This window comes from Triticum aestivum, chromosome 3B, assembly GCF_018294505.1.
Source record: "Triticum aestivum cultivar Chinese Spring chromosome 3B, IWGSC CS RefSeq v2.1, whole genome shotgun sequence".
In the NCBI taxonomy this organism is placed as follows: domain Eukaryota; kingdom Viridiplantae; phylum Streptophyta; class Magnoliopsida; order Poales; family Poaceae; genus Triticum; species Triticum aestivum.
In genome coordinates, this window is record NC_057801.1 from 157,116,544 (window position 1) to 157,137,589 (window position 21,046).

At 50.1% G+C, this 21,046-nt stretch overlaps 2 protein-coding genes across 2 annotated transcripts; one reads left to right on the top strand and one right to left on the bottom strand.

The window, feature by feature from the left end:
* The first annotated feature begins 3,863 nt into the window (after positions 1-3,863).
* On the top strand, positions 3,864-6,595 carry LOC123069134 (serine carboxypeptidase II-1). Its single transcript, XM_044491905.1, has 9 exons — positions 3,864-4,324; positions 4,420-4,515; positions 4,614-4,706; positions 4,838-4,923; positions 5,005-5,268; positions 5,469-5,596; positions 5,706-5,801; positions 5,966-6,071; positions 6,174-6,595. Exons 1-9 carry the CDS (start codon positions 3,967-3,969, stop codon positions 6,336-6,338), a joined length of 1,392 nt encoding a protein of 463 aa, XP_044347840.1. The 5' UTR covers positions 3,864-3,966; the 3' UTR covers positions 6,339-6,595.
* Positions 6,596-9,434: 2,839 nt separating this feature from the next.
* On the bottom strand, positions 9,435-11,610 carry LOC123069135 (protein PHLOEM PROTEIN 2-LIKE A1). The gene is made up of 3 exons (XM_044491906.1): positions 11,129-11,610; positions 10,916-11,034; positions 9,435-9,965 (listed from the first exon to the last, which is right to left on the bottom strand). Exons 1-3 carry the CDS (start codon positions 11,366-11,368, stop codon positions 9,590-9,592), a joined length of 735 nt encoding a protein of 244 aa, XP_044347841.1. The 5' UTR covers positions 11,369-11,610; the 3' UTR covers positions 9,435-9,589.
* Between the last annotated feature and the right edge of the window lie 9,436 nt (positions 11,611-21,046).

Below are 21,046 nucleotides of genomic sequence, written 5' to 3' on the forward strand. Positions count from 1 at the left end.
GATGTGAATATAATAGATTATGATTTACAGGCACTATGATGGGAGGGCATGTATGGCCATACTTCAACAATTAATATAAAGGTCTTAGGCATGGGGACTTCTTAACACTCTTCTCTTTGACCTAGTAGTCGATGCCCTAGCCCTAATCATGGAAATGGCTAAGCAACATGGGATGGTGAAAGGGTGTTAGAAGAGACAATTGAGCAGGGTGTCTATATGATACAATATGTTGATGACACCATTTTTATAATGCGTGATGATAGAGTGCAAATAAACTAAAATTCATTTTGGGTGCTTTGGAGAAAATGTCAAGGCCGACCATTAACTTTCATAAGAGTGAGCTATTCCTTTTTGGGAAAGCAACGAGCAAGTCTGATTTTATCAAGAAATATTTACTTGTCAACTTGGTGTGATGTTTTTGAAATATCTATTCTAGTGATTCCCATTTCTAATGATAGAATCTGAACAAACGTGGGAAAAGAATGTAAAGAAAATCTTGCTACCAAGGCAAGTTGTTGAACATTGTTGGTAGGCTAATCCTTGTTCAAGCATGCCTAATTAGTATCACCTTCTGCATGATGTCTGTTTATCCCATGCATGTTGGAGTCTAGAAGAGGAGTAACTTTTTTACGGTTAGATTTGCTTGTTAAGGGGATGAGGTCAAAAATAAATACCACCTGGTACATTAGGGCAACATTTGTCAGCTAGAAGAACAAGGGGTTTTGGGTGTTCTTAATATGGATATCATGAATAGAGCCCTTGTAGCTAAGTGGTTTTGGAGATTAGACAATGAACAAGGATTGTGGCATCTGTCATCCCCAATAAGTATGTTAAGAATGCATGGTTGTCTTGGTGCCAAATGTAGACTTGGGGACTCCCATTTTGTTCTCGTCTTATGGTTGTGAAGAACATTTTCTACCAACACTACAAAAATAACTAGTCGGGAATGCGGGCAATACCAGGTTTTCGGAGGACTGGTGGATAGATCCTTGCCCTCTGAAACTAAGCTACCCTAGTTTGCATTACATGTACTTTGATAACAATATTTCAATAGACGATGACTTCTCTATAGGTTTTGATAATATGAAGTTGAGAAAAACTTTGTGGGGAGGATTCTTTGGAGCTCTGAAATAACATTAAAGATCTTTGTGATGATGTTCTTTTGGATAAAAAGGTTACTATGAGATGGATGCTCAATGTTGATGGTGTATTTATCATTAGATCTTTATACCAAAAAAATTCATTTCAAACTCTATGGCTTGCCAGAAATTTCTTGTGGCAGGTAAAGTTTTCATCTAAAATGAGGTTTTCCGCTGGCTAATAAAAAGGGCAGCCCAATGCAAGTAGCCCCCACTTGCGTAAGGTCCGGAGAAGGGTCCGACCACTTCGTCTAATGTTTAAGACAATATTTTGATCAGGAATAACCAATTCATAACGATGGCAAGGGGTAAAATCTATGTATTTTGTGGACACAATGAAAGACTTGAGCATATGCTTTTCACATGTTATATGTTGCTAGGCTAGTGTGGAGTCTCCTCAAATGTGCATTCAATTTGATATCCATCCCTAGCAATTTACATGATTTGTTTCACACTTGGTTGAAATTATTTAGTAAGAATGATAAGTTCATGCATAGTGTGTTGTAGGGCAAAGCCCCAATTGTGCCCAATCTTCACAATTTGGAGATGAAAAAGAGAAGAAACACAAGAACTGAAGGGGACGCATGGGGTAAACTACTCAAAGAACAAGATCCACATCACACATGTGCTCTCCAAGCAAGATACACATAGATCCACAGTCAAAAAGGAGGTAAGTAGATGGTTATTCTCAAACCCTAAGGTGAGCTGAGGTCTTGAGAGATAGATCTTCCCCAAATCTCTAGGAAAGATGGAGGCCTTGGTAATCCCTTGGATTATTCTCCACTTGGAGGTCTTGATCTCCAGTGGAGAGGGTTGATGAGCAAAGCTCTCTCAAGATGTCTAATTATGCTTTGCTTAACCCTAGAGAGGAAGTAGTGGAGAGGTTATAGTCTAGAGAAAAATAGGGAGGGAGGGGAGGATACAAAGCCACTTGGCCCAAAGTGCATGTAGGTAGGGCCCGAACGCTTGGTTCATGGCCATAAGTCCAAGCTCAAGCTGGACTGTCACGATTCCAAGCCAAACATCAAGTGGATGAAGCCCGGTTGAGTCAGAGCTTTCATGTGGTGCGCTCCAGGGGTCAGGCGTCTGGGTAGCAGTCTGGACACCGGGGTTAACGACAAAGCTTCTGTAACCATGCACCCTTCATTCTTACTTCCTTGTCTTCTTGCTCCTCTTCTGCCATGACTTGACATCGTTCCCCTGCTTCTTGATAGTTAATTCCTTGTTACCTGGATGATTGCATATGGTCACCATTTGAGATAGTAGTCATGTCTCATATGAATGTAGAGGTAGTTCAAGGAGGAGCGAGTTCACCTTGGTTTTTATTGCACATGCACGTTCTCTCCTCATCGGTCAACTTGGTGTGTTGGTGTAGGCCCCTTGGTGATGTCCATGGGGGTGCTCCGCACCATAGTGGGTATGGTCTCTCTGTTATGGACAATATGGGTATATAGAAACATTGTGTGCTTTGAGGAAGAAAACATCAGGACCTTTTTGTGTTGCTTTCATTTGATTTGTCATTCGTTGACCTCCTGGACAATATGGCTAGAAGATCGCTTCGACGAAGGCTTGTTATTTTGTATTTGTTTTCCTACCACATGCATGTCCCCGATGACTATTTTTGGTCATTATAATGAAGTCATTGTCTATTTATTTTAATACGTTTATGTTCAATTGTGGGGTGTTTGTAGGTCTATATCCTGCGAGGTGGAGTATTCAAGCCTTCATTATCCCCATGTGGCTCCTATTTTTTTTTACTTTTGTAATGTATGAACCATACGGTTTCTCTCAACAAAAATCGAAGATGGGTGCCTCCTTTTCGCTAGAAAAAAGCCAGATAAAAATACTCAAGATTTATTCACACAAGTCATAAATCCATTCTAAGAAAATGAAATTAAGGACTTGCTTCATCGACTAGTCTGTACTTTTCACTGGCTATTGTAAATAACTATTTAGAAACTTTTAAAAGTAAATGATTGTTTAATTAATCAACAAAGCTCCCTTTTCTTCTCTTTTGGGCAAATGCTCTTGCAGCTTATCTTTCGCCTCTCCTCCAAGTGAGCAGGCGGCTAGGGCTTCTGTCTCCCGTCGGCGCCGCCTGTTTTTCTATAGCCTTAGTGCCATGGTGGTGAGGTGGATCCTGGCAGTAGGAGGGCTCCGTTTTTACATGTCCTTGCATAACCTCTATTCTAGTGGTGCATCTAGCATCGTTGGAGGGCGTGTGGACGTGTACATCCGGTGGATCTCGTAAGATTCAATCGATGGTTATCTTTAATGGACCCGATCTTTTTTCATCTATGTTAGTGTGTCTTCAAGTTGAATCCTTCTGATCTATACTTTTCTTCATCGGCGGCGGTTGTTATTCTGTTGTGTTAGTCCTACAGGGCCTTAGCACGATGACTTTTCGGCTGTCTACTATAATAAGTTTTGCCTGACTTGAGGGATGGGTGATGACGGTGGTGTGACTTTAACTTGTTTCAGTGCTTGCAGCTGTCTTCAGGTTGTCTACAGATGGATATGAATGTAATTTTAATATTTTTACTGTTTGTTGTACTGTCATGATTGATGCGGAATAGATATGAATTTTTTCAGAAAAAAAACTCTATTGTTGGTGGAAAAAAATAAATTCAGGTGGCCCATGGACAATGATGAGCTGACGAATGACGATGCAGTTGTCTACGCCACACGATCCAAACAGGAAATGTCCAATTAAACCAAACCACCACTCCACGCCTTGCACGCCTTCCCCCACGCCTCTCACGAGTCGCCATCGGCTCACTCCTCGCAGCACACAGTCCTGGTCCCCGTTGAGCCACCGCGAGCGCCAATGGCGGCGGCCGTGCTGCTGGCCGCCATCCTGGCGCTGTCCCCGCTCCCCCTCTCCCTCGCGTCCCCCTCTGCGGCGGCGGCGGCCGACCGCATCACGCGCCTGCCGGGCCAGCCGCCGGTCAACTTCTCCATGTACTCGGGCTACGTCACCGTCGACGCCGCCGCGGGCCGCGCCCTCTTCTACTGGCTCATCGAGGCCGCCGTCGCGAAGCCCGAGTCCGCCCCGCTCGTGCTCTGGCTCAACGGCGGGCCCGGCTGCTCCTCCGTCGGCTACGGCGCCTCCGAGGAGCTCGGCGCCTTCCGGATCAACGCCGACGGCAGGACGCTCTCCATCAACCCCTACTCCTGGAACAAAAGTATATTCCTCTCTCCTTTCACCGTTCGATCGCCCCGTCCGATCGGCAAATGTGTTGCGCTCTGACACGGGGTGGATCGGTTCGTTGTGTCGCAGTGGCGAACGTGTTGTTCCTGGACGCCCCCGCCGGCGTCGGGTACTCCTACTCCAACTCCAGCTCCGATCTGCTCGCCCCCGGCGACAACAAGACAGGTGAGTTGAGATCAGACTACCTACTTGCCTCATGCTAGCGCTGCACTAGCTCTAGTGGATATGTGTTGTGCTGAATGAACACCAATGCTGCTGTGCAGCTCATGATTCGTACACTTTCCTGGTGAATTGGCTGGAGAGGTTTCCGCAGTACAAGTACCGTGATTTCTACATCGCTGGAGAGAGCTATGGAGGTAAACTGCAACCAAAATTGGTTCATTCTAGCATGGAGGCTCAGTTCTGAATTCAGCAGGAATCATATGTATATGGTTTATGTGCCACAGTGCCTGCATAGTTTACTCTTGCTGCCATGGCTGCTTTTCAGGGCACTATGTCCCTCAGTTGTCTCAGCTAGTGTACAGGAACAACAAGGGAGTGAGGAAGCCCATCCTGAACTTCAAAGGCTTCATGGTCAGAACTTCTTGAGCTCTTCTTTTGGTGCTCTCTTAAACTGTCTGGTCATCTTGTTCTTACATATGGTCTGATATCTAGGTCGGAAATGCGGTTATTGACGATTACCATGATTTCGTTGGAACATTCGAGTATTGGTGGACGCACGGGCTGATCTCTGATGACACCTATCAGAAGCTGCAGTTGGCTTGTGAATTCGATTCATCTGAGCACGCTTCCGATGCATGCAACAAAATTTATGATGTTGCTGAAGCTGAGGAAGGCCCGATCGACGCATACAGCATCTACACACCTACCTGTAAGAAGACCTCGCTTCATAGGCGAAGGCAAATCAAGGGCCGCAGGGTGAGCTTATCTATTACTGAAACTATAGTTCTGCTGATAACTAAGCTAGTACTGTAGCAGAATGGTATGTTGGTACATTTGATTACTAATAAGTACTATGCAGCTGTTTAAAGTACTGTTTAGACTCATCTCCGATTCCTATAGAACATAATAACATTTCATATTGTGCCTCCTAACAATATTTTTTGTTTAAAATGTAGCCCTGGTTGCCAAGAGGATATGACCCCTGCACTGAACAGTACTCCACGAAGTACTATAATCTACCAGAAGTGCAGAAAGCTTTTCGTGCCAATGTCACTGGAATACCGTATGCCTGGACCGGCTGCAGGTCTGTTCAACTGGTTTCATCTTGTTTTACTCACAACTAGTTCACCGTGCCTGACCATAAAGCCTGCTTGTTAATGAAAGTTTGCACTAAACTTATCCATATTTCACAGTGATGTCTTGTTTGAATATTGGAAAGATTCGCCGAGGTCCATGCTTCCTATTTACCGTGAACTGATTGCAGCTGGTATAAGAATATGGGTCTTCAGGTACACCAAATTTATATTGAAAACATGATTTATGCTGGATCATAAATCCTTAACAATGGTGCCAATGTTGATATATATGATCATCATTGACTGTATGGCTCACTGTATTAAGTAGCCCGCCTGTCCTTCTGAGGTGTTAATTGTTTAAATTGGAAATTTGACAGTGGTGATGCCGATTCCGTAGTACCGCTCACTGGTACAAGATACTCCATTGATGCACTATATCTTCCGACTGTCACTAATTGGTATCCGTGGTATGATGAGGAAGAGGTTAGTCAGAAACAGTACTAAAGCAACACCGCCAGTTTTATTCCCCTGTTCACTTTGCTACATCTATGCTCACCATTCTCTAATGGTGTGGATCTTGCTTAGGTTGCTGGTTGGTGCCAAGTGTACAAAGGTTTGACGTTGGTGACAATCCGAGGTGCAGGACATGAGGTTCCCCTCCATCGTCCACGGCAAGCCTTGAAGCTTTTTGAGCATTTCTTGCAAGATAAGCCCATGCCTCGGCCTGTACCTAGCATTCAGTCATTTTAGAGTTTTCTTCCACTTAAAATGGAAGATCAGTGCATGAAGCCATGCTGTACAATTTCAAGTTCGGTTCCCACATTTTCAGTTGAACAGATTTTCTCTGTTCATTTGATATTGGTTGAGAAATCGGAACAGAATCCCATTAAATTGGGACAATTAGAGCTTTGTTTTCAGTTTCATGAGCTCTGAGGTCACAATGTAATTTGAATCATACTTGCTTATTTGACACAATAAAATGTGACCATGCTACTGTTATCTGTTAAGCAACTGTACCACCCTTGATCATGTTGCAAGCTTGAATTCTCCTTGACCCTGTTGCTGGCATGATCCGACCAATCAGACAAACATGTCAAGGAACGTGTTAAGCTTGTAATGTGTTAACCTAGCTGAGTGGTGATTTATAAGCTTTGTGCCTTCTCTAAGTCAGTCCTCTGTAGCGACTTGTATTTAGATAAATATTTGAGTAATTTTGGGTCAGCTTGGCATATGTTACAGAAAGAACAGAAGTTAGTGCAGCACTAAATAAATGACAGTCTTTTCGTAGTCAGACAACCAATACTCAGTGGTTTATATCAAGCAAGGAAACATACTCAGTGATGAGGATCCCCCTCTTCCACTGCCCACCATCATACTCAAACCTGGAGATCTCAGCCTCTCCCATTCTGCCTCGTGTGGATTAACCTCCCCAGCCTTGAGCTGCAGCCACTTCCCCTGGGCTTCTCATGCAGGTTCTCCTTGTGCTGCTGGATTGTGCCGTCGGCGTCGGGGAACTTGAGCCGGAGTTTATGCCGGGTCGTTGGGCATCACCTTGAAGAAAAGCTCATAGGTTCCTCCTGGTGTGAGATGGGACAACTCCAGCTTCCCTTGGACCTCGAGCCAGTTTTGCAGCACTACCGTCTTGATTTCGGCTTCGGGGTTGCTGATGGTACCATCATCAGGTTCAGAACGGCACGGTTAGTACATATAATTCCTGAGGAAGATGGTTGAACAACTGAAAATAGTTATGTTGTTACTGTTAAGTCTTAACTACCGTTCTTCTTTCAATACTTGCCAAGTCCAGCATTTGGGGTCTTCGCTCCATGTGATGGATCTGTTTTAAGGCTGTAACCGAAGGATCACAGCAGCTGTACAACCGTGAAGTGTAATACCATCATCCCCTGTGCATTATTCTCTTCTCCTTCCGCCGTGCCATATATCTACCAGGAGGAGAAGTCTTCCTCTCCGTTTCGTGTCCGTCCATGAATCCGGTCCTGACTAGAACCTGACTTTCCTTGTCCCTCTGAATAAATACTCAATGGTCCTTCCTTGGAGGACGATCGTCAAGGCCTGTGCGAGATCCAGATCCACCATGTCGCTCAAAGGCTATGACGAGGCCTCACTACGTCCGCCGGCGGCAGATGATGATGCGGCGGCGAGCGACTCTGACTGGGACTGGGGGGAGGTCCTCCTGGACAGGGCCGCCTACATGGCCGACAAGGAGAACCACACCACCGCCGACTGCCAGTTCACCCGGGACCTGGACGGCAAGCAGATCAATCTGCGGGTCACCCTTTGCCTCGCCCAGCCGCCCCGCGTCTCCCACTTCTGCTGCCTCGCCCACTGCCCCGCCGATCACGGCAAAGAGGAAGAAGAAGAAGACACCCCCCGCTTGTTCGTCGGCGAGCCATGGATGATCGCCACGGACGGCGAGCTCGCCCTCTTCACTCTCTGCCACGGAGACGACCGTTGCTCCCGCATCCGCATAGGCAACCACGACTACTTCGTCTACTACTCGGCACCCTCGCCGTCGGGGAAGCCGCGGCTCACCCGGCTCCCGCAGCTCAGCGACGGCATGCTGCCAACCATGGGAACTCTCTGCTTCTGCGCCAGTGATATTGGCATCATGCGTTACTGCCGCAGCAACAACGAGGATGATGCTGATGCCTACAGGATCGCGACGCTCGCCTACGACTACTTCTGCCCGGACCATTCCGGATACTACCTGTGCACCTACGACTCCGAGGCCAGTTTCTGGAGCCGCAGGCCGGCTGCTTCTCCGCAGCCGCCGCCGCCGGACGACTACAGCTGCGACATGGTCATCGCCATTGATGGTGTCATGGGTTGGGTCGACCTGTGGAGGGGCATGCTCCTCTGCGACGTGCTCGCCGACGACACCCCCTGCACCCCGCTTTGCTATCTCCCCCTTCCCAAGCCAAGACAGCCGCGGAACCATCTCCCTCTGGGCACCGACATGGCGTACCATTTCCGGGACATCGTCTCAGTGAAAGACTCCGGCATCATCAGGTTCGTCGACCTTCAGGTCCACGCCGAGCCCGGCCGGCGCTCGCAAACCCCTAGTGGCTGGACGGTGGTCACATGGACCTTGGAGGGGCTCGATGGGGGCCTGGGATTGGATGACCTGCGTTTCAAGGAGGAGTACCAGCTCAGCTCTCGTGAAATCTCCAACTATCGCTTGCCCCAGTCTCTCTTTGTTTGCAAGCCCATCCTCAGCTCCCACGAAGACGGCGTCCTGTACCTCCTGACCAATGCCAGCAGCCAGGACGTCGAAGGTGATTGCTGTTGACATCAAGAAGAATGAGCTGCTGAGGGTGGCGGATTTCGACATGCAGAGACCCAACGTCTACATGCGCACCACCATCTCCAGCCATCTCAAGCCCCCCTACCATTGCCTCCCAGGTGATGATAATAAAACTGTTGCAGGCTTGAATTCTCCCTGACCTTATTGCTGACATGATCCAATCAACAAACATGATCCATTGCCTTTCCCATGCTTGTTAACCTAGTTGTGGTGATTTCTAAGCTTTGTGCCTTCTCTAAGTTGTCCTCTGTAGCAACTCGTATTCAGATAAATAAATGTTCGAGTAATTTTTGGTAAGCTTGACATATGTTACAGAAAAACAAATATTAGTGTAGCATTGAATACATGATACTCCCCTCCGTTCTTTTTTATAAGACGTTTCAGACAGCGACGTTGAACTGTTTTGGGCGCTGTCTGAAATATTTACAACGTCTTATGAAAGTGAACATTGGAAGTAGTATTATTTTAGTCAGATAGCTAGTACTCAGAGGTTTATAGTAACCAAGGAAAGTGATATAAGAATCTTTCTAGTGCAACTTTTTCTTCAAGACATAACATTCATTTAGAACTTTTGATATTTTGTAACAGTGAAAATATTATTCCCATGCATCAAACTGATCTTATCATAGTCAACAAACAACAGCAAATGATGGTTGGTAACAAAACAAAACCATATCCTTCATTCTTTTGGGATGATCTTGATGCCCTTGATGAGGAGCCCCCTCTTCCACTGCCCACCATCATACTCAAACATGGAGATCTCTGCCTCTCCATTCTGCCCCTTGTGCGGCTTAACCTCCCCAACCTTGACCTGCAGCCACTTCCCCCTGGGCTTCTCCTCCAGGTTCTCCTTGTGCTGCTGGATCGTACCGTCGGGGAACTTGAGCCGGAGGTTCACCGGCGTCGACCATCCGTAGGCTGGGTCATTGAGCTTCACCTCGAAGAAGACCTCGTAGGTGACTCCTGGTGTGAGAAGGGACAGCTCCAGCTTCCCTTGGACCTCCAGCCAGCAGACGTTCTGCAGCGCCACCGTCTCGATTCCGGCTTCGGCCTCGCTGATTTGAACATTTCAGGTTCAGAACATCAGGTTAAGTATGTATATATACACATTTTTTAGGGATAAGTATATTTTTCATCCCTCAACTCTTTCGGAAGTATAGAAATGGTCCCTCAACTCAAAAACCAACAAACTTTAGTCCCCCAACTTTCAAAACCGGATAAATTTAGTCCCTCATACCGCTTTTGGATTTTTTTTTGCTGACGTGGAGTGGTTTTTGATTGAAACTGAATGGGACCAACCTGTCAGTGACCGAAACTGGAACTAAGAAAAAAATAGAATGGCACGCAAAAGAACTCTTCTGGTGCGGTGTGACTCGAATCGAACCGATGATCTACGACAGCGAATATACAGATTTACTTTATATATTATTTATGGAAACGCACCCGGCATGATAACAGCTATATTTTTATATATTGTTATAATCTAACACCGAATCTCCTGCTGGGTACGCAGATGAGTTAGCTATATGAGTCCTGAAAAGAATTACTAACATATATGTAGAGAACTGAAACTGCAAAAAAAAGAAAAATCGCTTTTAAATGAATTAATATCAACATTATTGTGAACATGTTTACCAAATACCATGTTGGTGTAGTGGTTAGCTAGTGCATTATCTTGCTTATGGTCTCAGGTTCGAAACTTGTGTATGCAATTTATTTTTATAATAAGCTATTATTCTTTCTTCTTGACACTGACAAGTGGGCCCTGCACATTTGCACGCTGACGTGGCAGCCTAGCCTGTATGATGTATCTTGTTTTAGTCAAAACCACTTCATGTCAGAAAAAATCACGTGAAAGCGGTATGAGGGACTAAATTTATCCGGTTTTGAAAGTTGAGGGACTAAGTTTTGATGGTTTCGGAGTTGAAGGATCATTTGTATACTTTCGAAAGAGTTGAGGGATGTAAAACATACTTATCCCCATTTTTTATGATTATTAACTAACCTTCCTTCTTTCAGGGGGTGCCAAGTCCAGTATTTGGGGTCTTCGCTCCAGGTGATGTGCAGGCCTCTGGGGAACAGCATGAAGCAGTTGTGCCTGGTCCTCTCATCTACCCAGTACTTCTGCACCATCGCAAAAAGTTTGAAGCGTGTTCAGAAAGCAAAATCTTATGATATTGTACACCATATATCAGTTCAATGTTGAGAAGAAGTATACCTTTGTTTTCCCGGCCAAGAAGATCCCGGTGGAGACCTGATCTTCCAGCGCGGCTACGTCGGCGACATTCTCCCCGGCGACGATCTCCCGGAGCATGTGAGGAGCCGGCGCCCTCTTGGACTGGGCCTGGTTGGCGGTGTCGGAAGTAGTAGAAGCGCTGAGCGCCGCCGGCATGACACGGCCATCGCCGGTGGGCGACGAGGCGGTGGACGCCTCCTGTCTCGACGGCGCCGCCCCCATGGTTCGTCTGAAGTCTGAACTTCTCGTTGGGTGCAAGCAACAGTTCAAGCAGGTCGTGGCGTATATATAGCTGCAGGTTGGCTAGAAGCCTAGAAGCATTACGGTTTCGTCGTGGTAAAGGAGTGAAGACGGAATTTGATGACCTTTTCGCGCCTACGGTCGTGCGTCGGTCGGCATGCGAGAGCTGTCCCAAGATGATAATGTTGGCTAGGAAGAAGGCATCGGGATAACATTAACAGCGGCCGAGAAAATGCGGCGGAGAACATCAGATTCGGTAAACTCTGCCTTTTCCTCCCGCTCTGAGCTGAGCTCGGCATCTGATTCCATGATCCAGGGGATGAAGCTTGTGCCACGCACGGAAGAATCCGCCTTCTTTTTCGCAGCATGCTGCTGTAGCATTGATGCTTCGGTCGATGGTATTGTCGCGACACACGGAGCGACGCGTCGTCATGGCGGATAGAACCAACTATGTCCTGATTGAAGTGTGATTGGAGTTGCTCCGAGGACGCAAACCTGTACCCATTTCTCTTTCAGTGTAGGCAGAAACTTCACGGATGCGCTTGGTACCTTTTTATTTTGTGGTTAATGGGTGCCATATGGTTCTTGCGATGAACCAGTCGACAAAAACGGACTTAGGTTTGCTTTTTGTTCGTTTGGGCGGCGCCCAATCAGCCGACACATTTCATCCACGTGGCCTGTATGCGGTCATATTATATGCTTCTCTGTAAAATAATATAAGAGGGTTTTTAGTGATCTAAACGCTTTTATATTAGTTTACAATTCTAAGCATTACCTAAATTTTAAATCACATAGTTTTATACATCACAATATTAATGGTTTATAATCAAATGAAAAGGAAAAGGATTGTGTTCAACCGATGGATCGGTGTATTCCGTCTGCCTCCTTCTACTCGGGCCACGTGTCCTCTAAGCCCCACGCCCTACCTTATCTCCAGAAAGGTCAACATCATCACACCTTATCTTCTCGCTCTATTGGTTTGTCTCCATCCCTGGATCTCGAGCGCCTGCCATGCTTGTGCCGCCGTCCCACCAGTGAGAAGCCACGCCCCGCCTCCTCTTCTTTTTCATCTCCTCCTCTTCCTCTTTCCTCCCTCTCCCTCTACTCGAACCTCGCAGCCCCTCAGTCCCTCTCCAAATCGCATGGCCGTGGGTTACTGTGCTCGAGCTCTTACGGGGAGGTCACGCGTTGCGGTCTCTCACCGGCCGGCGAGCACTTCTTTCCGCCCCCTTTTTTTTGGAACGAAGACGCTAGAAGCGTCCGGCTTTAACTTAATAAAGCCCATAAGGCAGCAGGTTCAAACGATTACAAACTTAGTAAGCTAAAGAAAGTATCAACGGTCCACGACCGGCACGGTGAAGGACATAAGGTTCATCGCGGCGTCAATATTACAGCCATCCAAACAGATCAGCGCGACGACCAAGCTAACAGACTTGCCACAAAAGTCATTCCAAAAACATCTTCAGCTCGCCGGATCCTGTCTTGCTTGCGCCTGAATCGCCTTGATGCGTGCCATGGCTTCTGACATGCGCTCAGCGTCGCACTCCTTCCTCAGAGGGGTCCACATCTGCAAAAATAGATGGCATTTAAAGATCACGTCTGCAGGATGGTGAGGAATTTTTTTCTCTATCGTAATCTTGTTACGCGTCGTCCAAATAGCCCATAGCAGCGCCCCTACGCAGCGCCAAGCTATTCTACTTGTAGTCCCTTTTGTGGACTTGAGGATGGAAACAAGTTGGTGCCCCGAGGCAGGATTCCAGTCCGTATGGAAGGCCTCCCGAGCCGCACTCCACGCGAACCTGGCCAAATGACATCTAAAAAATACATGGTTCGCATCTTCGCCTAGTCCGCAGATCGAGCAAGTACCGTCAGCCAGACCATTTCATTTGGCCACATTATCTGACGTAGGCAGCCTATTCCTAAGCATTTGCCACATGAAGATTTTTATCTTCAAAGGCAGGCCTGCCATCCACAGCCCCTTAGCTATATCAAGCGCTGGCCCTTCTGTGAGCTTGTTATACAGGGACTTAATCGAAAATTTTCACGAAGCAGTCAGGCTCCACTCTACCGTGTCAACCGTCGTCCCTAGACGGTTGACACCGATCTGCTGTATCAGCCCATCCCAAGACGCACACTCTTCGTTCGAAAGGGGCCGCATAAAGTGGATCGCTGGAGGATCGGTTCGGATTGCCTCCCCAACTAAGACGTTAGTGTTAGTGGCTATCCGATATAGGTTGGGGTGGCTTTGCCAAAGGGGGAATGCACCCAGCCAATGGTCGAGCCAAAACCGGGCTGATTGGCCATTGTTAATCTGAAATTTGGCCCCTATGTCAAAAGTCGGTCGCACCGCTTGGAGCCCTCTCCAAAACACGGAGCCGTTGGCCGAGGCAGTGAAGGGGTTCCCGTTCGGGAAGTACTTGGCCCTTAACAGTCTCGCCCAGAGCCCCGACTCATCTTGGGCCAACCGCCACCACCATTTGGCAAGGAGGGCGACGTTCATCAGTTTGGAATTGAGTATTCCCAATCCACCATATTTTTTGGCCTACACACAACCGCCCATTTGACTAGGTGGTATTTCCTCTTGATTCCAGTTCCTTCCCAAAAGAACCGGGCTCTCGGAGTGTCTAGCTTAGCGTGAACGCCGTTAGCTAGTAGGAACATCCCCATTGTGAAAAGGGGAAGAGAAGAGAGGCTCGAGTTCGTCAGAATAAGCCTTGCGGCAGAGGACATGAATCTCCCGCGCCACGGCCTTACCCTGTTGGCCACTTTCCCGTACAGGGGCTCCCACTCAAAAATCAAAAGTTTCCGGTGAGATATAGGAAGCCCAAGGTACTTAATTGGAAAGCTCCCCAGCTTGCAATTAAGTAGGTTTGCGACACGTGTGCTGTGCTGGTCTTCCACCCCCATGGTAATGACCTCACTCTTAAGAAAGTTAATCTTGAGTCCGGAGAGGAGCTCAAAAGCTAAAAGCAAGAGCTTTATCGTAGCAATACTATGGTCGTCCGGGTTAAACAGCAGCAGAGTGTCGTCTGCATATTGGAGGTGTGTCACACCACCTGGAATGAGGTGTGGGACAAGCCCCTTGATGTGTCCCGCCTCCCTGGCTTTGGACAGCAGGGCAGCCAAAGCATCCGCCACAAAGTTAAAGACGAGAGGGGAAACAGGGTCGCCTTGCCTAAGGCCTTTCCTATTACGAAAGAACTTACCCATATCTCCATTGACAATAACCGAGGTGTTGCCACTCGAGATCAGATGCATGATCCGGTGGACGAACCCCGCCTCAAAACCCTTTTTGAGGAGGACCTCCCGTACAAACTCCCAGTTTACACGATCGTACGCTTTTTCGAAATCTAGTTTGAGGATGACACCCTGGCCCCGCGATCGTTTCAACTCATGGATTATCTCTGTAAGGGCAATAGGCCCTTCCAGGATGTTCCTGCCTTTAAGGAAAGCGGTCTGACTAGTGCTAATGACACGTTGAGCGACCGACGCTAACCTAGAAGCATAGGCCTTGGCACAAATCTTGAAAGGAACATTTATGAGCGTGATCGACCGGAACTGCTTAATTGATTCTGCCCCTTTAACCTTGGGGATCAAGCAAATAGCCCCATAATTGAGACGCGACAGGTCCACCGAACCAAGGGCGAAACCGTTGAGAATCGCTAGAAACAAGTCCATAAGCGTCGGCCAAAACCGCTTGAAGAACTCCACTGGCCATCCATCTGGTCCAGGAGCCGTGCCGTTCTTCATACCAGCTAGCGCATGATCGAGCTCTTGGGGCGAAAAGGTCACCATCAAGGCATCGTTTTCCTGCTGCGAAACACGCTCGTGCAGACCCCAAAAGTCTTCCCTGAGACTTAAACTCTTTGCTTCGGCTGTTCCCAATAGCTCGACGAAGAAATCAAAGATGTGCTTAACTATTTCGTTTTGGGTGACCAGGGTCCCGCCCTCCGACTAGAGCCTAAGAATCGTGCTCTTGCGCTTACGGCCATTAGCGTAAGCGTGAAAGTAGCCCGTGTTGGTGTCGCCTTTCACGACCCACTTGACGCCGCCCCTGCGGCGCCAATACTCCTCCTCCGCCCTGAGAATAGCCAGGACTTGGTGCTCTAAGGAGTATCTATACTCCCATTTGTCCCCTGAGAAGGCTCTCACGTCCGCCTGCGCGTCGAGGAGAGCGATTTCATCCACGATGCGCTCCCTAAACCTTTTAGATTCGCTGCCATGATTGGCCCCCAAACCCCTGAGGAAAGCCCATAAGGCGGCAGCCGCAGAGGACCAGAACTCTACTGGTCCTCTTTGGCGGCCAACCTGGTTACTAATCAAGGATCAACGATCCGTGACAAGTTGGCAGAAACCTTCATGCTCGAACCACGCAGTCTCAAAAAAGAATCTACGGCTACGACGTACATTTTCCTCCCCTGAGGATAGGATCAGAGGTACGTGGTCTGATCCAATGCGCGTTTCAGCCACTAAGGTACAGAGGGGAAACAAGACCTCCCAGTCACTTGAACAAAAAACGCGGTCAAGTACACATCGCACTGGCTTCCGCTGTTTGTTCGTCCAAGTGTATCTTGCCCCTGTACGCGCAATCTCCCTAAGAGCAGCTGCCGCGATGGCATTATTGAACAAGGCCACCCTAGCCCAGTCAATGTTGTCGTTGCTCTTATCCGCCCCCGAGCGGATCAAGTTAAAATCGCCTCCCACCAGAACTGGTAAGTTGGACGCTTGTTTGGCCCCAACCAGAGCTGTGAGTTCTCCCAAGAACTCAGCAGACCTCGCATGATTAGCCGGCCCGTACACACTTACGATCACCCAAGATGCAAGGGAAACCCGGTGACGAACAGTGGCAGCGATATAAAACGAACCAGATTCCCACAGAATTACGTCGCAAGCGTCTTTATTACAGTCCATCAATTGACCACCAGAAAGGCCCGCAGAAGGAGTCCAGAACCAATCAAAACGCTGGAGCGGATCGTACGCCAAAAGATCTCTAAACGAAAAATCGGCCTTAATCGTATCCTGGAGCGCGACAAAGTCGATACGTTCTTTGGACATATACTCTCGTAATTGCGTACGCCGCCCCACATGCCCGCAACCGCGGATATTCCAAAAGATGTATCGCATCAAATGATCCGGTTGCGCAGGCGAACTCCACGGGAGCTAACCGCCTTGGCCACACGCTTCCTAGCCGGCGCCCGGCTGGAGGAGGGCAAGTCCGAGGCCATCCCGGCCTCGTATCCCTCGATGGGAAGAGCGACAGCACTAGCCCCTACTGGTGGTGAAGACTGGCCGTCCACGGGCTGAACTGCCACGTCCCTGGCAGCAGCAGCCGCAAGGGCGGCCTGAGCTTCTTCACGCGCGCGCACTAACGGAATAATGTCCAAAGTCGAAGAATCTAGCGCAACACCACTATCGTGAAGAATCTCAGCAAGATGCTCGTCGGAAAACGCATTCAGAATCTTAAAAGAAGGGGTAGGGTTACCTGCAACATCCATGTTTTTGTCAGCAGCACGGAGCTTGGCACTTTCCAGAGAAGTCATGTCCCCAAGCTTGGCCTTGGCGCGTGCGCTTGGAGCCCGAGACGCCACCGGGGTTGCCCTTGCACGCTTGGCCTTGGCTGCTGGCCCAGAAGCCACCAAAGCCGCCCCCAACTCGCCCCCCAACGCCGCCGCCGACCCCGTTGCAGCCGTGTCCACCGTCTTGCACCCAGCCTTCCGCCCAGCATTCTTCTTGGCCTGGCGGCCGGAGCCGCTCGACAGACGCCTGTCCGAGGCCGGAGTGGGGACCGAGTCCATGAGGACGCAGTCCAACCCCGAGCCCCCTCCGCCCTCTGGAGAGGCAGGCAAGGCCTCGGTCTCCCTGGCCACCAGCGACAGAGGCACTGTCGCAATCCCAAGCCCTTCGAAGGACGGGTCCAGAGAGCGAGCAAGGGGAGGAAGGCTTACGGCCGTGTCTTGAGTCACGATCACCCCCAGTTTCTCCCAAGTCTCAGTATCTATCGAAGTATCTTGGAAGCTATCTTCATGCTCGTCAGCCAGCTCGCCCATCACCGCATCCGTATCAACCACCCTCACTCCGGAGCCAGCCGTCTCCTTCTGTGGCACCACCGTCGGAGCAATGGGCACAATCGCACCAGTGGCAGCCACCTTGGAAGAATTGCCCGTGTGTGGCCCAGGCTTGTGAGGCCCGCCCTTGCCATGCTGGCTGTCAGGCGGGGGAGCGAAGTGGCCCGCCCCCGGAGCCCCTCCCCCAACCCCCAGCCGTCGCGGCAGCTGCTCCAGCTCAACCCTGATCTGGTACCCTTCATGGTTGAACCACACCTCCACTGTGCCATTCAGCTTGGCCGGAGTCTTGCAAGACAGTTTCATCCTCACCAGACCCAATTTAATGATGGAGAGCTCGTCGACCACGATAGGCCGCCCCAACATCTTGAAAGCCTCCTTGATTCGCTCGATCTTGCGATGTTTCTCAGGGATCCCATGGAGCCGCACCCATGCTTCTGGCATCACCATTGGTGGGATCACCTCGTGCACCACATCTCGCACCCTAGCGGTGATGTCGTTAATTGAGAGGAACAACTTGCCACTTGTCCGAGCCATATGAAGGAGATCTGCCGAGGGGAAAACCACCATGAAATCGTCTTCTCCCACTTGAGTGACTTGCCAGTCCCAATCCCCCGTGACCATGTGCTTGAGCTCCTGCTTGAGGACCCGCAGGTTCAGGTGGCCCAGCTCTGCAGAGAGAATCACAGCATTGCCGACCGAGAGCTGCCGAGGACCGTCGGACTCCGCCTCCTCTTCGAACTGCAGACAGAAGAAGCCCTCCCCTGAAATTGCACTTCCCATGATCTGTAGGCTTGGCTGCCGCCCCCTCGTCGGACAGTGCGCAGATGCGTGTCCCTCTTCCTTGCAAAGCACACATAGGGGCTGAAATTTGCACTTAGACTGATAGTGACCTAGCCTGCCGCACTTGAAGCACTCCACATCCATCGCCTCCGACGCGTCCTCCACCAGAATGGGCTCGCCCGTTGTGCCCTTCGCGCTTGGGGGAAGAGACACCGCCAGAGGTTCGGTCGCCGCCCTGGGCTTCTTGGCCAGAGGATCCCCATGGCCACCACCATAGTTGGGGAGATCCGCTGTCTTGCGCTCGAGCTCCCGACACCGAGCCAACTCCTTTTTCTTCTTTCTTCGCTCCTGCTACTGGATCCACCAAGGGGGAGGAGGACCCCAATCCCTCTCGCGCACCTCTTGCTCGTGGCTCCGCTTAGATCTGTCGCTCGGTCTTGCACGCATCTCTTTCTTCGCCTTCTCCCGCAGGTCGCGCTCATGCCGCCGCTCCCCATCCGAGACCGGAGGCTCCATTGGCCTCTTCTCTGCACGCCGCCCGCTCATCACCGCCGCTGCAAACGAAGTGGAGAGAGGAAGAGGTGGGGAGATGGGATGGATGGAGCGAGCGAGGTGAGCCCAGCGCCGCACCTCTTTTCTGGATGCAGGAAACCCTAGCGCGGGGTCGAGGCATCCGCGGCGCAACCATAAATAGGCGCCAGTGCGGGGCCGAGGCCGAGGCAGGCCCGACGCGGGCCGGTCAGAACCAACAGGCCCACTTAGAGCCAGTCCCCCGGGCCCAGGAGGCACTCTGTCCCCCACTTGACTTGGGCCGCCGACCCCCACCAGCCTTGGTGAGTGGGCCGGCCCACGGTCCACCTGCCCCTCGACAGCCCCGGGCCCAGTGCCAGCAACCCTAGCCTCAAGGGAGACAGATCCGACTGCCGCCGCCTGCGGCACGGCCGCCGTCGCCGCCAGCACCCTACCGACCGCCGCCGACGCCGGCAGGCACGACCACTCCACCTCCGAGTCCACCGGAGCCAGGAGTGCAGCCGCCGCCCTCTCCCGGATGCCCCGCACGGCACCCCCGGAGACACCGAGCCCCTGCCCGGAGTCAAAGAGGGTCTCCAAGCACGGACTGTGACCTCACGCGACCCCCGTCCGCCCGGAGCGAAACGGCGGCACGCCCTCGCGGCGCCGCTCCCCTGCGCGTGCGCACATGCCACAAAATCACCAAGCGACGGCCTCGCCGGCGCCAGAGTCCTAGCCTCCGCCGCCGAATCCACGACCTCCTTGTCCTCCGAATCGAAATCAGCCAGCGCCCAGAAGCGGCCTCCCACTGACGCCAGCACCGCGCCTGCCCCCATGGCCGGCCCCGCCCTCGGCGGAGAGGAGCTATCGCCTCGCCGGACCACCTCCCAGCCCTCGCTGGCCGGAGCCAAAGGCGACCGGGGCGGGGAGCCCGGGCCGTCGCCAGGAGGAGAGCCTAACGGTCCGCTCATTTCGAATCTCGTCGAGCCGCTGTTGGTCCTCTTTCCGCCCCCTTGACCCCCGCTTCAGCACTTCCTGTGTGTCGGGCCCGAGGCATGGTGCCACAACAGTTGCTCCCGTGGCACGAAGGCGATGCTGGCTCCTATTTCTGCAACAGTGGCATTGTTGCAAATCTTGGCATGATTGACTACTATGCCGGCACTGTTTTTGTAAAAATAATCCTGCAACAAGACCTCTGTTGCAGAAAATAAAACTGCAACAGAATGCCTATTGCGAAATAATTGAAGCAAGGCCTCTGTTTCCAAAAAAAAACTATAGTAATAAAACTTTTGTTGCAAAAATAATTAATTCGCAACAAAACTTTTGTTGCAAAAAAACTGTAAAAAAAAACTTGTTGCCAAAAAAAAGCTGCAACTTGACCTATGTTTGCAAAAATTTCTGCAACATGACCCGTGTTGCAAAAAATTTCTGCAACACAACCTATGTTGTAATGGTGGAGAGTGAAGTCCGGGCGCTCAATCCAACAGATCTCACGGCTCACACGGTGATTGATATTTTAAAAGGGACAAGTATATTTTTTATCCCTCTATTCTTTCCAAGTATAGAAATGGTCCCTAAACTTCAAAACCGGTAAACCTTGGTCCCTTATTAACTTCTCAAACCAGATAAGTTTAGTCCCACATACCATTTTTGGTGGTTTTCATCTCATGTGGACATGGTTTTGACTAAAAATTTGACATGTCATTCGGATTTGACTGCCACATCACTTTCCACTTCAACACCATACCGCCATGACCCGTGTGGAGCATGACCAGGACCGTCATTGTCCGGCCGATGTTCGCCGTCGTGTACCGCCTGGAGAAGGAGGCATACCTATGCAACGGCCACAGGATGGTGGAACACCTTGTCCCCGATGATCAGAAGTCGGAGCTACGGATGCTCGCCTGCATGCACGGCACAAGCCCTCATGCATGTGCTGCACCTCTATGCGTGCAAGAACGCCCGAGCAAGCACCGAGAGCGCCATTCGTACGTGCTCTCGCTGCTGCTCGTTGCCTCTCACCGCTAGTCCGTGCAGACTCATGGGGCCTTCATTCTAACTCCTTCAACAAGTGTGTCGAGGGTCGCCACCGTGGCTCAATCGCAACTCCGTGCACCATGAACACGTGTATTACTCGCATGTTCTAGCCGGTACAAATCAAAGGGAACAACGTCAAGTACGTGCGTCCACTGGCGGAGCTATACAAGATACTCAGGGGGGGCCAAACATAAAACATGGATATTTGAAGGGGGCAAAGGCTATAAGTTTTCTAATCTAATCAGTTCCTAATTTTTTTCTTCCTAAT